Source organism: Carassius auratus, chromosome 18, assembly GCF_003368295.1.
Source record: "Carassius auratus strain Wakin chromosome 18, ASM336829v1, whole genome shotgun sequence".
Taxonomy (NCBI): Eukaryota; Metazoa; Chordata; class Actinopteri; order Cypriniformes; family Cyprinidae; genus Carassius; species Carassius auratus.
The window spans coordinates 12,626,784-12,641,364 of NC_039260.1; the positions used below are offsets into that span (position 1 = coordinate 12,626,784).

Consider the following 14,581-nt stretch of genomic DNA (forward strand, 5'->3'; position numbering starts at 1 on the left):
CACTTCAGTATCTCAGCAGAAGCATTGGTTCACCTGGGCACTGTTGATCACTTTGGTCATGAGTTGGTTTAAGCTGGTCCTGAGTTGGTTAGAAGCAGGTTATGAGCTGGTTCTGAGCAGGGGCTAGTTGCTTAGGATCAGGACTAACACATGACCAGCTTAAACTAGTTTATAACCAGCTAAGGACCAGCTTAAACCAGCTCATGACCACCTACTAAGGACCAGCTTAAAGACCTCCAACCAGCTGCCATGCTTCAAAACATACCTAACCAGCATATGCTGTTTTGTTCAACAGGGGAATGAAACCACTGATCATTTAGATAATTGTTTTTCTACAGAGTACAGAATACTGCAGCATTTTTGAACAAATCAGTTGAATGAATGAATAAACAACTCACTCATAAAGACAGTCTACTGATTAGTTCCTGAGCAGGTCAGCATTTTTTCCTGAACTAATTGGTTGATGGAATGATTCTATGACTCACTAATAAAGTCTTGTTTAATTCCTTAATGAAACATTTTTGAACAAATCAGTTGAATGTTTGACTCAAGTAACTTTCTCATAAACACAATCACTTATCAACTACTGTCACTTACTGGCATATTGAAGTAACAGTTCACTGAAAAATCCCCACCAATAAACTGTCAGTCTCTCTGGAACATACAAACACAAACAAGTAGAGCAATACAAATGTGAATAGTCCCAGTGCTTTAGGACTGATTCACTACTGTTGTGTAACTATAATAATTAGCATTCAAGTGAACTACATTTACAATCGCACTTGGTTATTGAACATCTGATGTGAGATTGTGTGTAATAAGCTTTCTGAAATGTTCTGTAGTGAGAAATAGAGTTCATTACAGAGATCATTGTTAAGATGCAGGTGCAGGTTTCAGATGAATAAAGCCACTTCATCTTTGTCAGAAGGTCAATGAATGCCGCATTCGCTGAGAAAAGAAACCCAGTGGACTTGGGGAAATGGCCACTGCTGGTGAAGTACAGAAAATTAAAGAGGAAATCTATAGAAAATTGTCAACCCGCAGCTTCCTGTATGAGTTATGACAGCCACGGTATTTTATATAATGAATTTACTACTGAAATGCTGAATGGGGTCAATACAAAACCTAATAACTTCACAGACATCGCAACTCAGAAACATTCTTTGTTGTCAGATTAAAGAAAACACAGTTTAAATTCTGCAATCCATACACTTATATCTGCTGCTCTGGTGAAGTTATCAATCCCAGATGGAGAAGATCACTAGCTCAGCAAGATCGATAAGACATTGATCGGTTGAAGTCTTTCTCTTTTGTCTTCACAACCTCTTTCTTGTCTTTCAACAGTGTGGATTTCTTGTCTCGCAGTGAGTGTGATCACATCAACAATAGTTCATTAGTACAGTAGGGATTTCCCATGGCACTGGACTTTCCCTTTTTATTAAATTAAACCTGAAGTCACTTGTAACTGGTTATTTAGGCAACACTTTCTTAGCATTTCTTTAAATTATTAAATCCGCCAAGTGACATACTAATAAAACTATTTTGAGTTCTTACACGAGGATAATGTAATAATTTTGGTCTTGAAAAAGCAATTGCACAAAGCATCCCACATTGAATCTAATATAAGCTGGACAATGAATGTCCAAAAGTGAATGAAGTGCCATTTTAGGGAATGTTCCCATGAACTCTGAACCTCAAAACCACAAATAAAATGAAAGAAAATATTTTCCACAATGACAATGGATCTCTGTCCTCATCAGCCTGCTAAAGATACATCATTGATTAAGAGCACATGAATAGAGAACTAAAAAATTTCACAGACTGTTTGCAAAGACATGAACAACAGCAAAAGTGAAAAAGTGAAAGTCATGACATTTGCCAATATGGTAAACAATACTCAGAATTGGTGCTCTGCATTTAACCCATTCAAGTGCACACACACCCGGAGAAGTGGGCAGCTATTTTTTCCACCGGCGGGGATCAATTGGGGGTTCAGTGCCTTGCTCAAGGGCACTTCAGCCATGGGTATTGAGGGTGGAAGGGAGCGCTGTTCATTCACTCCCCCCACCTACAACTCCTGCCAGCACCGAGACTCGAACCTGCAACCATCAGGTTACACAGCTGCCCCCAAATTCAATTTATGGCAGTGCAATAAAATTTCAACAGTATGCTAATGAGCTACGTGGGAATGCAGTGATTCACCAACTGATACAGCAACCAACAACAACAAAAAAAAAAACTTCCAGCAACAAACAGCCCTAGCTTGACGCTATTTAAGCCCCTTTCACACTGCAATTCCGGAAAATACACGGGAAATGTGTCCCGGCAATTGTTCCCGGGTCGCTAGCTTTTGCACATTTACACTGCCAGTGATTACCTGGAATATGTGCGTGCATTCACACACAACCCGTAAAGGTCCCGTAAACACACGTGACATTGGGATGTGACGTGTAATGTACGATTCGAAAGCACTAGGCACGTTAACTTTCACTGAAGCTGGCGAACGATCTCAGCATCAGTGGGGAAAGTGAGGAACTAACTGATCTCTGCTTCGTTACAGTTTGCACATATTTTTTTCGTTGCGAAAGCTGATCTGCCTTCAAAACACTCGCGCGATAACGTGCGTCATCACTACGACATCACTTTACGGCATTAGTTCTGGCTTTTGATCACACAGCGCTCATTCCGGGACTAAACCCGGCAATGTTACTAGGTCCCCGACCCGGGTTCAATCCCGGAATCAATCCTGGGACGTGTTTGCTTTCACACAGAAGGCGACCTGGCAATTTTCCGGGTCCAACGTGCAGTGTGAAAGGGGCTTTAGTGTCAGTGTGAATGTGTCCTAGTTAATTAGTGTATGTCAGTTGGTTTCCTACAAATGTTTGCAGTCAAACTGACCTGACCTTAAAAGTGAAGTTCGCAGTAGTGCTGAATTGTTATTAGAAGGATGAAACACATGTGGAAAGTTGAACCACAAACTCGGTGTTCGGCATGTCAACGCAAAATAATCAAAAGTCCACAAGTCCTACAGGGCAAACATCTTCTCCCCTTCTTCTCACCTCTTTCCAAACATCACACAAACTCAAGAATGTGAAGTTCAAACAGTCCACTCCCCCACATTTACGCTCTGAAGTTCATATCTTACATCTTGGCTGATGTTGGAAACAGGGAAAATGTATTTTTGCCAAGAAGATAAAAATAGAACTACAAAGCAAAAGGGAGGGATTTCAGCATATTTTTTGATGGCTTGACTTCTAGAGTCTAAGCTAAAATGGTGGGGGTTGGTATAGGTGGACAGCCCTTTGTTTCTAGACGGGTGTCTGGTGTATCCACTTAACACCAGTTCCTGTCAGAGCAAACATGGAAAGCGGCAGCCTTCTGCAGATGGAGCACAGCTTGGACTAGCATTTGTCTAATGAGTGATCACTCACAGGCCTGTCAAACATGCCATCTGGAGGAGGACCTCTGGTCTGCCGTGAAATATGGAGTTTGTTGACGCTCTGTGTTGAATCAGTCCCTTAGTGCATATGCTTGGTGATGACAGATATAAACATAAATGCAGACAGAAGATGACAGTGATATAGTTATTAGAAAACGCATGGGAATTTTAATCTTGGTATGCGTTATGAAAAGATGCATTCCTTCAAGCAACATTACATTTCTGAAGGATTTGCTCCACAATAAACATATTAACTCAAATCATGTGCTTCTCCAGTGACAAAGAGCTCACAGAACAGACTGTTTACTTTTTTCTAACAGCCTTATCTTGAAAGATGTCCTAAATAGGAAAAGATCCCGGAATCCCCATGGTATACCCATTACACAACAAAAAGGGTAAAAATGTCCTATTTGATTTTGAATCCACTGATCCACATCTAAGCATTGTGGGGTAAGAAGGGGTAAGATGCTGTCCCCACATTAAATTTTCCTCTTGATCATGCACACACACTCGCATGCACACACAAACACACACACACACACACACACACACTGGCTTCTATATTTTGAGGGGACTCTCCATGACAAGGTAAGAGGTGTATGTAAATATACACAGCAGGCTTACCTCTGTTCCTTGACAGTTTTCCAGCATCCCTCCGCCACCCCTTCCCTGCACTTGCAACTATTTCTGTCCTAACCTGGGGAGGAGCTCTCTGTGTTCAGGCAAATACCGAGTTCAGGGAAATACCCTCTCCCCGGAAAGAGGGGGTGTCTTCCGGGGTTCGGGAAGAATTACCAAGCTCGGAGCCCTCTCCCCTGACAGAGTGCCAAAAATGTATAACCTTTACTCTGTTTATTATATGAAAGTGAACCCATGAAATTTCATTCTGTATGATTTATAAGCTTGTTTCCTCATGGGGACCAAAAAAAAAAAATCCCCCACAGGGTCAAAATTTACTTGTATAACTATACTTAGAAAGAAGAAGAAAGAAAGTGACATGACATACAGCCAAGTATGGTGTCCCATACTCGGAGCAGTGGGCAGCCATTTCTGCTGCAGCGCCCGGGGAAAAGTTGCTCAAGGGCACCTCAGTGGTGGTATTGAGAGTGGACATTTCTTAGTTATTATTGTCATTGGGACATCCACACTTCATTGTATGTAATTTTAACAAATATATATGTTTTTAGATTTATTTACTTGACTGTTATTTGTGAATCATTATTCATATTGATCAAACTAAATGGTTAAGATGAATATAATATATATATATATAAAAATCAAATGACAGCTGGAACAGATGGGTTATTGCCACAGGAAGTGCTTCATCTTTCCTAAATGGGGGGGAAACATGACACATGCTTTTCAATTATTTGTAACAACTATATTAGCAAATGTTTCCATTTGTTTCTCTTAACAAAAAAAAAAAAAGTGGATGACACATCATGCATGTGAAATTATTTTCTAAACATGTTACGATTTATCATTAACTGACTGGACATTGTTCTTAAGGAGACATGCTAGCCTCCCCTTGCATTTCACTATACATGGATCTGAGAGAATAATAATTGAAGTTGAAATGAACAGAATTAAATGTGTATTGAGCTCCTACATTAAGGTACAGTGTGAATGAGTACTGGATGATTAATGTGAAAATATTGATGTGAAAATTTAGAAATTACAGACACCATTACACAGCATCAGACTCCCTGTTTGAAGTGGCCACTTGAGAGCTCCAATCTCCAGCATTGTTATAGATGGATGGCGTGGAGATGATTATTATGGAGAGATACCATCTGTTATGAAGCACCATCAGTTTAACTTTAGAAACTGTCTGCGGCATGACAGCTTCCACAATAAATACAGGACGGGTGATTTTCATAACCATCTTTGCAGATGCTTTCTTTACCAAAGCAACCACTAAGGGCAAAAAATAAAAGTCAAACCACAAATCTTCATCAACATGGCATTTTGCTTATTTGGCATTTGAGGGTTGGCTTTAGAGGGTGAACGGAGCAGTTGATGCATCTCTGTCAGCGGGACCTTTAACTCTGAGCACCACGTATGTGTTTTGCTGGTATGTGTGTGGAATTTTAATGCGCTGAGTTTTAATGCAAATCAGTTCCCCACAAAGACCGGAGCCCAGCTATGACAGAGAAATAAAAGATGCCGCTTCAGTATATGACAATCACCTCCCTGCTGTTGACAGTGTCACAATGGCTTTGTGCACCAACAGCCCTCCACCAGCCTAACAACACTTGTCAACATAATGATTTCACTGCATTTCCACTCAGTTCATTTTATTGCAGCATTTCCTTTTTAATGAAGTTATCTGCTAGATATGGTGCATGAAAAGTGCACTGTGTGAAAGAGGCAGAAATTCCTTGCATGTACTGGATTAATGTTGTATTGATTGGTGATTTTACAAAGCAATTAATATGTTTAGCAAAATCACTGCCCTGAATTGAGCAAATCCAATCTGCACTGGAAAAATGCAAAATGTATTGATTTTGATTATCATAGCTGTGAAGAGGAAGACAAAGCACAAAGAGAGCATGTATTTAATGCACAATACAAGAAATGAAAATTTGTGAATTATTATTTCACATTTTCCATACAATATGACAATGTCTGTCAAACTGTAAAAATTGTTACATAAAGTCACCATAAAAGTGGTTTCATATAAGACTTCTGAAGTCATATGTCACCTTTGTTTAAGGAACGGGTTGTTATTGAAAGAAAATGTCCCCTTCTGCCATAGCTCTGAAATCTTATTTGAATTTACATTGACATTAAAAAATGCACCAGGTTTGACGTCCTTGACACCAAATACAATTGTGTTGTAGCCGAATGTGACAACAGAGTTGGAACGGAGAATGAAATCTGTGTTGCAGAGAACTGGAGATATTTTTAATTTGAGCCTTTTCTTCACACAGAACTATGGAGTGATTTCAAAACACTCTGAAGCTATTACACAAGTTATAGAAGAACATTCTTTTTGAGCATTTTTTTTTTACACTGAATGGCAAAGAGCAGTGTAAAGATTCTTCAAAACGTAACCTTTTGTGTTAATGTGCAGTTATACACTTTCAAGGGCACAATCCATTCATTTTAGTAAGAATCAATGCGACCAGGAACTTTCCATTAGAGTGAAAGATTTCACCATGCAGATTTTCAAAATTCATGAATTCATACATTGTAACTATTGATGTGAAAAGAAATAGGCACAGAATTGCCTATGAAATACTTCAGATATGTATGTTTTAATGTGACTTTACACTTGTGACTTTATTCTCTGTGGTACTAAATAAAAAAATATCTGAGCAATAGTGGGCAGAGTAAGTGAAAACTGCCTTTGCAAACAAAGTTGGCTATTTGAAATAGGGTAAATAGAAACTGCAGAAAAGAAAAAGTAGCATCAACCATGTTTAAAACCCAAACTTAAAACAAAAAGAGGGCCGATTTCAGTTGAACTATCGCTTTAAGAGCATGCAGATGCTCCGTTTATTTTAATATGCAAAAGCACCTACCATGAGTTCTTTGATGTAGTTCAGGATTCAGGTCAAAAGATGAAGCGCCCCTGTTCTCTCTTTCCGTCTGTTTTTATTAGCTGTGAAAAGAAACACAACCACAGGTTATGGCGCGTATTTAATCACACCAAGCAAACAGCAAAGCGAATTCATGTCCACAAAAGCACAATAAAACATGCAAGATGGAGGAAAAACAGCACTCTTCCACACTGAAGACTCAAAGGAAAGCTTGGCACAGGGCAGGTAGTAAGTATGAATCTTGGAGTGCGACGAGATTGAGGATTCATTATTAATGACGTTCCCTGTGGTGCACTACTCTGAAACAGCATGTGCGTGAATTTTTCACTTTGCAGCTTGAGTAAAGAAATGAACTGGGACAGAATGAGCATCAAACTAGCTTTAATCAATCTAAACCCACGACTGAAGAAGGTGAAATATTAATGGCTGCCGTTACTTATCAGATACATTGCTTGGTTAATTGCTCTTTATTGTATGACGCCAGACTGCATTTTGCCTGTTATGCTCGGTGCTACTAATCTTGATTAGTGTCGGAGGTCATGAATAATTTATTAGAAACAGCATTCCCAACTAATTACCTGTAGCCGATTCTCACTGTTGGAGAGGATCACCAACTGTGTGCAGATAACAAGCCTAAATGCTTTAACTTTCTGCTATTCATATTGTTTTGCCACTTGAGCCCCTTTCACACTGCCATTCCGGCAAATTCACGGTTAAAGTGTTCCGGCAATTGTTCCCGGGTCGCTAGATTTTGCACTTTCACACTGCCAGTGATTACCCGGGATATGTGCGTGCTTTTACGCCTAACCTGATTTTACCAAGTGAGACATGTTCCTGGGACAACATCGTTGTTGACCCTGGAACAACATTGTGATTAACCAATCAGATTTGAAGAACCAGTTTATAGATTTTGTGAAGTTTATGCTTAAAATCAGTGTTTGGTGCTTGTACATCAGTGTCATTCATCTATCATTTCCTCTGATTTTAGGGATTACTCATGGTTAAGGTTAGGTTTAGGTGTAGGGATATGGTTAAGAATATATTTTTGGAGTAAAATGTTGTTCCAGGGTCAACAAAATATGTTGACCTAGGAACACATCAGACTTGGTAAAATCAGGACGTGCTGCTTTTACATACAACCCTTGAAGATCCCGTAACGACACGTGACATCAGGGCATGACGTGTAATGTACGAGTCGAAAACGTTAGGCACGTTATACTTTCACTGAAGCAAGAAAACGATCTTGACGTCAGCGCGGAAAGTGAGGAACTAACTGATCTCTGCTTTATTACAGTTTGCACATATTTTTTTGTCGCGAACGTTGATCTTTCTTCAAAACAGCCGGTAAAAGAGTCGCGCGTCATCACTTCGACACGGAATAAGATCTGGCTTTTGTTCTCACAGTGCTCGTCCCGGGTTGAACCCGGCAATGTTACCGACCCGGGTTCAATTCCGGAATCAATCCCGGGACGTGGTTGCTTTCACACAGAAGGTGACCCGGCAATGTTTTGGCAATATGCCGGGTCGGACGTGCAGTATGAAAGGGTCTCTAGTGTCTCCTAGTTGCAATGTGCTACACGCCAATTAAAACTGTGATCTTCCTGGCACACTCTTAAAAATAAAGGGTCTTTGTTTTCTTCGGTGGTTCCATGAAGATCTTTTAACATCCATGGAACTTTCCACTGCACAAAAGTGGAAAAGTGCTCTTTAAAATATTCTTCACACTAAGAAACAATGGTTCCTTTAGGAACTGTACAATGAAAGGTTTTTTGGGGAACCCCAAATGGTTCTTATGGCTTTATTTTTAACAGTGTGGCCACAAAAGAATTATTCATGATAGCACTAAAAGCTTTTTGAAAACTGCACCAGATTTTTCCTAAATAAGGGTAGATTAATGTAGGGAGAAGCACAACATAAAAAGAGGTGTGTTATCCATTGCATCTATGAGGTATAATAAAATCCAGGATGTTCATGTTTCAACTTAAGTATCGCAATGAAAACATTTCTTGAGAAGTGTTTTGTAGACAAATTCTGTGTTTCAGCTATGACCTGGCAGACTAGAATTCCCTTGTCTCCAAGCACGCTACACTCCCTACAAAAATACATGCACAAAACATCATTCGTTTATACAACAATTGTTTCTATAGCGACACACAGGAGGAGAAAGTAAAGCTGCAAAAGAGTACAACAGTCCATTTCCAGGATATTTAATTTATTTTCCAGTTAAATACAATACCTACAATCATGAAGCAAGATTACATTTACAAAGACAGCAAAAAAAAAATCTTTTACTAACCTCTTTCACTCCCAAATCAATGGCATTCAATGGCATTTAAGATCGACCACAGTGTACACTGATTGGCATTCCCTGGTAAATTGATTTGTTTCTTCTGACCTTACAGTCTGATGGGACCATGCGCTCTTTAATTGTTCTCTACACTTGCAAACATTGTTTGCTCCATCTAGAATCAACAAGGGGTTTGAACAAAAGGGCATCTGCATTATGTTTATCTGTGTCAATTCTAAAGGTCTTTTTTCAGTCTGCAGTAAATTTGAACAATGCAGGATGACTTAAAGTTCAATGCTATTAGATGACCACAAAGGGTAAGCAATAAAGGATGTGCGTGTTGTTATGTGTCATTAAACTGTACACTTTCACTGCCCTACCTCTTCCTCTCTCTGTCCATGATCATGCTATGTTATTCACATACACGATGAGTGACACATCCTACAGGACGTCTGTCCCTCTGGAAGGATGTGATGGCCAAGCTTGCCAACTGTCTAGTCATTCAAAGCATATGCCACTTTTTCTCTCGTCCTTCCTCTAATAGATAGTCCAACTCATCCAAATAAAAAAATAAAAAACATTAAATATTTAAATAGGGATCATTTTCATGTCAGCTAGTGTGATCCATTAGTTGGCGAGTAAATACATTTTTTATTGTAATTATGTTCAATGATTAAGATAAGTAAAACTTCTATAACTATTATTTTCACAAATTACAATATAATCAATATTATATTACAGGCACTTTGTACTACCATTTAAATGTTCGGGGTCGGTTTGGTTTTAAATGTTTTTGAAAGAAGTTTCTTATGTTCACCAAGGCGTAATTTATTAAAGGATTAATATGGTAAAACAGTAATATTATGAAATACTATTTCAATTTAAAATAAAACAAATTTTCCTCAGAAACAACCATTGTACTTATAAAGAACCTTTAAAACAACTTAGGAGTGAATGACAAAACTTTTATAAACATAAAGCACTAATTAGACTATGGAACGCCAAAAGGTTCAAAAACTATTTTTGATTATTTTTCCCATGCCTGGGCCTGAGACTATAGGTTAGAGGGGCCTTTTTAGGTTTAGCTCCAGCAGTTATTTTGAGAGATTTACTTCATAAACAATGACACATCACAGATGTGACGTTTCAATACTAAATACTTCAAGTGTATCATATTCCAATATTTTTTCAAAGATAGGCATTCACAGATGTCTGGACTGAGCCCCAAATACTCCCTGACACTTGATATCTTCTCTGAACTTTATTGATAAAACACATCAACTCATCAGCACATATTTAATCAACTCCTATGCTTCAGACACTTGTTCGATACATCTGATTGAAATGTGACAGAAGCCGTCCAGGTGTCCTCTGACCTTGTGGCAGGTGTCTGACAGGGTCTTTAAGTGCAATCCCTGGAGAGAAAAAAAAGGGTCTCAAAGTGTTGAAAGAGTCATATGGTACAGCTCCTGGCACAACACTCAGTGCTGTGATAATGACCAGCTCTGTACACAGATACTTAGTGTTTTCTCTAAGCAGTCTGTTCTTGTCTTTCATTAAAACCTCCATCTCCCTTTTCAGGCCCCAAGGCCAAAGAGACCTTAGTCTCTGGGGAGAGACAAGGTTCAGGGCATCAAAACAAGCCTTTGAAGCAGAGCGATTAAAACTGTTGGAATGGACCAAAAGGGCTTAAAGGTGTGGGGGAGTCAGCTTCTCCAATTAGACACAAGAAAGGTTGTTAACATGCAAACCAAGCGGTCCATGAACCACTGTTTTCTCTCAGAAAGGGTTATGCAAACAACGGACATGGTTAATGATCTGATCTTGTCAATGATGAGCTAATGACTGACTATTGATTCATTATGATGAAAGATATTTGATGAGAGAGTAGTTTTGATTAAAATGGTGTAAAATTACCATAATAAACTTTTTTCAATTGTTTCCAATTGGGTTATATATTAAGTATAATGTAGTTATGAGGAAAAGGATTTTGGACCAATAAGATCTCACAGTGGGTGGGACACCCCACCATATATGGTGAAAAACTGTAAATGGTTGAACATTGCATTATTTGTAATTTTACTCTAAAATAATGTGGCACACATGATTCTATTTTAAATAATACAGTTTTATTTATTTATTATTACCAGTAGTATATCGGAATTTTCTGGCACATTAGTACCTTATAAGTGCATATTAGTAACTAAACTGTACTGTAGACATTTAATGGCTAAATGGAATAATTTAGTATCTTTTAATTGGGTACCATCCCAGTTAACCACAATACCTTTTTTTTCGGAGAGTGTGTTTGTTGAGTTTTGAGAACAGGCCACTTACAATGATTATAATGGGGGTTATCAGTAATTGGTACAAAGCAGATTTGGTAATTCTAGGTATATTAAAGGGGGGGGTGAAATGCTATTTCATGCATACTGAGTTTTTTACACTGTTAAAGAGTTGGATTCCCATGCTAAACATGGACAAAGTTTCAAAAATTAAGTTGTACGTTTGAAGGAGTATTTTTGTTCCCAAAATACTCCTTCCGGTTTGTCACAAGTTTCGGAAAGTTTTTTTCGAGGATGGCTCTGTGTGACGTTAGATGGAGCGGAATTTCCTTATATGGGTCCTAAGGCACTTTTGCCGGAAGAGCGCGCGCTCCCATACAGCGAGGCTGAGCAGCACAGACATTTCACTGATCAGAGCGAGAGCATCGCAAAAATTCACAAAAGAAGTGTGTTTTTGGTTGCCAGGGCAAGACAACCCTGCACAGATTACCAAAAAAAAAAAAACAGCATTAAGGGACCAGTGGATGGAGTTTATTTTTTACAGAGCATCAACAGAGTTGTGCAAGTGTTTTTGTTTGTTCCCTGCATTTCGAAGATGCTTGTTCACAAGGCCCAGTTTGACGACGGATTTGCGTATCGTTTATTTCTTAAGGATGATGCAATCCCAAGGAAAAAGGGTCACGATCGTGTGTTGGAACCGCAGGCAGTGAGTAAAACTGCTTGTTAGTGCTTCCGCCTCCCCGAGACCCGGGTTCAAGCCCCGCTCGGAGCGAGTCGTTGCTGCTGCTGCTCTCGTTCAGTTTCAGCCTCGGAATTTGATTCTGGATCATAAATAAACGGCTAAATCTGACTGTAAGCCATGGTTTGTTTTGGATGATGGGTTTTCCCTCAAGGTAATGTCACAGCTTCCACATGCTCTCAACGCAAAAGCCTATTCGCGCTCGTGATTCTTTAGCTCCGCCCACACATCACGCCTCCAGCCGGTCGTGTTTTTCCGGGAAAAATCGGTACAGACTATCTTTCTCTTATGAATATAATAAAACTAAAGACTTTTTGGATTTATGAAGGATGCAGTACTACTCTATATGTACTCAAGATTAACAGGATATTGAGTGAAAACGAGCATTTCACCCCCCCTTTAAATAGGTATATTAACATTATATAACTTGATAAAACAAAGTTATATATGCCATCTCGTAATATATGAAACATGTCACCATTTTTATAGTGAATTTCTGGCAACCAAATTTTCTGTTTTCTTGTAAATTCATCAGGATATTGTTAAGCAATCAAAAAGTTTAATCACTGTCATAGAAATTTATTCAGCTCTGCGAAAGACAAGTTTCTTAAATATGTGCCAACATCTGTTGTCAAAATCAGGTTCTTGTTAAAAGATGTGCCAAACATCATAGCTGTCATGGATGTCTTGTCTACAGAACTTTTATTCAATTTTTTTTTCATTATAAGTCAAAACAATACATGTTCACAGTCAAAAGCTACAGTATGTGTCTTTGGTAAGATGTAGTGCAGTGCTAATCTTTCTCTTATTTCATCCTTAGGGTGTACATTGTTTATTTAGTTGTGCTGAAACAACCTGTTGTAAAAATTCAAAGCAGAATCTGTTGGACACGAAGCACTTGTTTCCCCGAGTCTTTCTTAATTAAAACCAGAGGAAGAACTATTTAGTCCTTTACACAAATACAAGGACTTTCCTCTATCCAGTTCATATTCCTAAAGCAACTGGTTTGAAAAATGAGCAGATTTCGCTGTTTGGTCTCAGGAACAGCAGGGGATTTGGAGGACTAACCAAGCTGCATGCTGTGTCAACACCAAACATTCTCTGCTGCCTGTGTAATCCCATTCACCATGGGAAAACAGCATGGCACTTCACCACAACAGAATGAGAGTGGGACATAGCCAAAAAGGATCTCAAATGAAATAATGTGTTGAAGGTTCCCTTTGTAACTTGATTTGAAATCGACAGATATTTTAGTTCAAATTAAAAATTACAAATTAACTTTGTCAAAGATATTATAATATACAGCATGACAAAAGTAGATATTAATGCTGAATTCTGGTAAAGTTTACATTTAATAGTTGTTAACCTCCTTTTATGGTTTTTCGTTGTAAATTATAAGTTGGCATGGTCACATTAGATATAATGAGCGGAGATATGAAAAATAGACATCGCGTTGTTTTCATATGGATTACTTTATATCAGAATATTTGTTTTCGGCACCACCTATTTAAAAGTAGACATTTCAGGCTTTCTATAGATATCTCTCTCATATCTCTTTGTTGAGTATTCACGGAGTTACAGTTCATTTTAATGACGTGTTTGTACATGACGATCAGCGGAGACAAAGACTGCAGACAGCATACCTGTTTGTTATCTTTATTTTATAAGTGCACAAAGGTGTTTTGTTATTATGTCTGTATCCAAAAAAGTAGACCCTTTACAGATTCGATTGATGTATTGCTCTTATCTGTAAGATTAAAACTGAGAGTGTAATTTAAGTTCTTTTCGGGGTTATCCGGAGAAAATGACTCAAAACGCATATATGCGTTAATGGACTCCAGAGGGTTAATAGTTGTTAACCTCCTTTTATGGTTTTTCGTTGTAAATTATAAGTTGGCACACTTTTTTATGAAAAAATATTTTCTCTAGCATTACCTAGTGATGGCTGAAGGTCTGGAATCTATGGCAGCTTCCATTGGCCAAGGCCCCACCAATCACAGTTCGTTTCATTCAGCGTCACCTTTCAGGGCGTGGAAATGTCGCCATAATAACAGACCGGTGAGTAAAATTCTACACATATTTTAAAGATTCTATGCCGTGAACTTTAAATACTTCACATACTTTTAAGAATCCAGCATTTAGTTGATCCTGATAAGCACTCGTCATCACAGTTGTAAACTTCACGGCTTTCTTCCTTCATTAGGTGGTTTGGTGCCAGAGCATTTTTGTTTTCAGGCATTACGTTAAATAACACAACACACACGTCTCCTGGAAATCCTGTATAAT

General features: G+C 38.6%; 1 protein-coding gene across 1 annotated transcript in view; it reads right to left on the reverse strand.

Moving 5' to 3' along the window:
- LOC113118482 (tetraspanin-18) overlaps positions 1–14,581 on the reverse strand; it is a 52,568-nt gene that overhangs the window by 18,330 nt on the left and 19,657 nt on the right. Inside the window, exon 2 of the mRNA XM_026287695.1 lies at positions 6,967–7,046. Coding sequence (XP_026143480.1) covers positions 6,967–6,969 — 3 coding nt within the window. The 5' untranslated portion in view covers positions 6,970–7,046. The remainder of the gene's footprint in view (positions 1–6,966; positions 7,047–14,581) is intronic.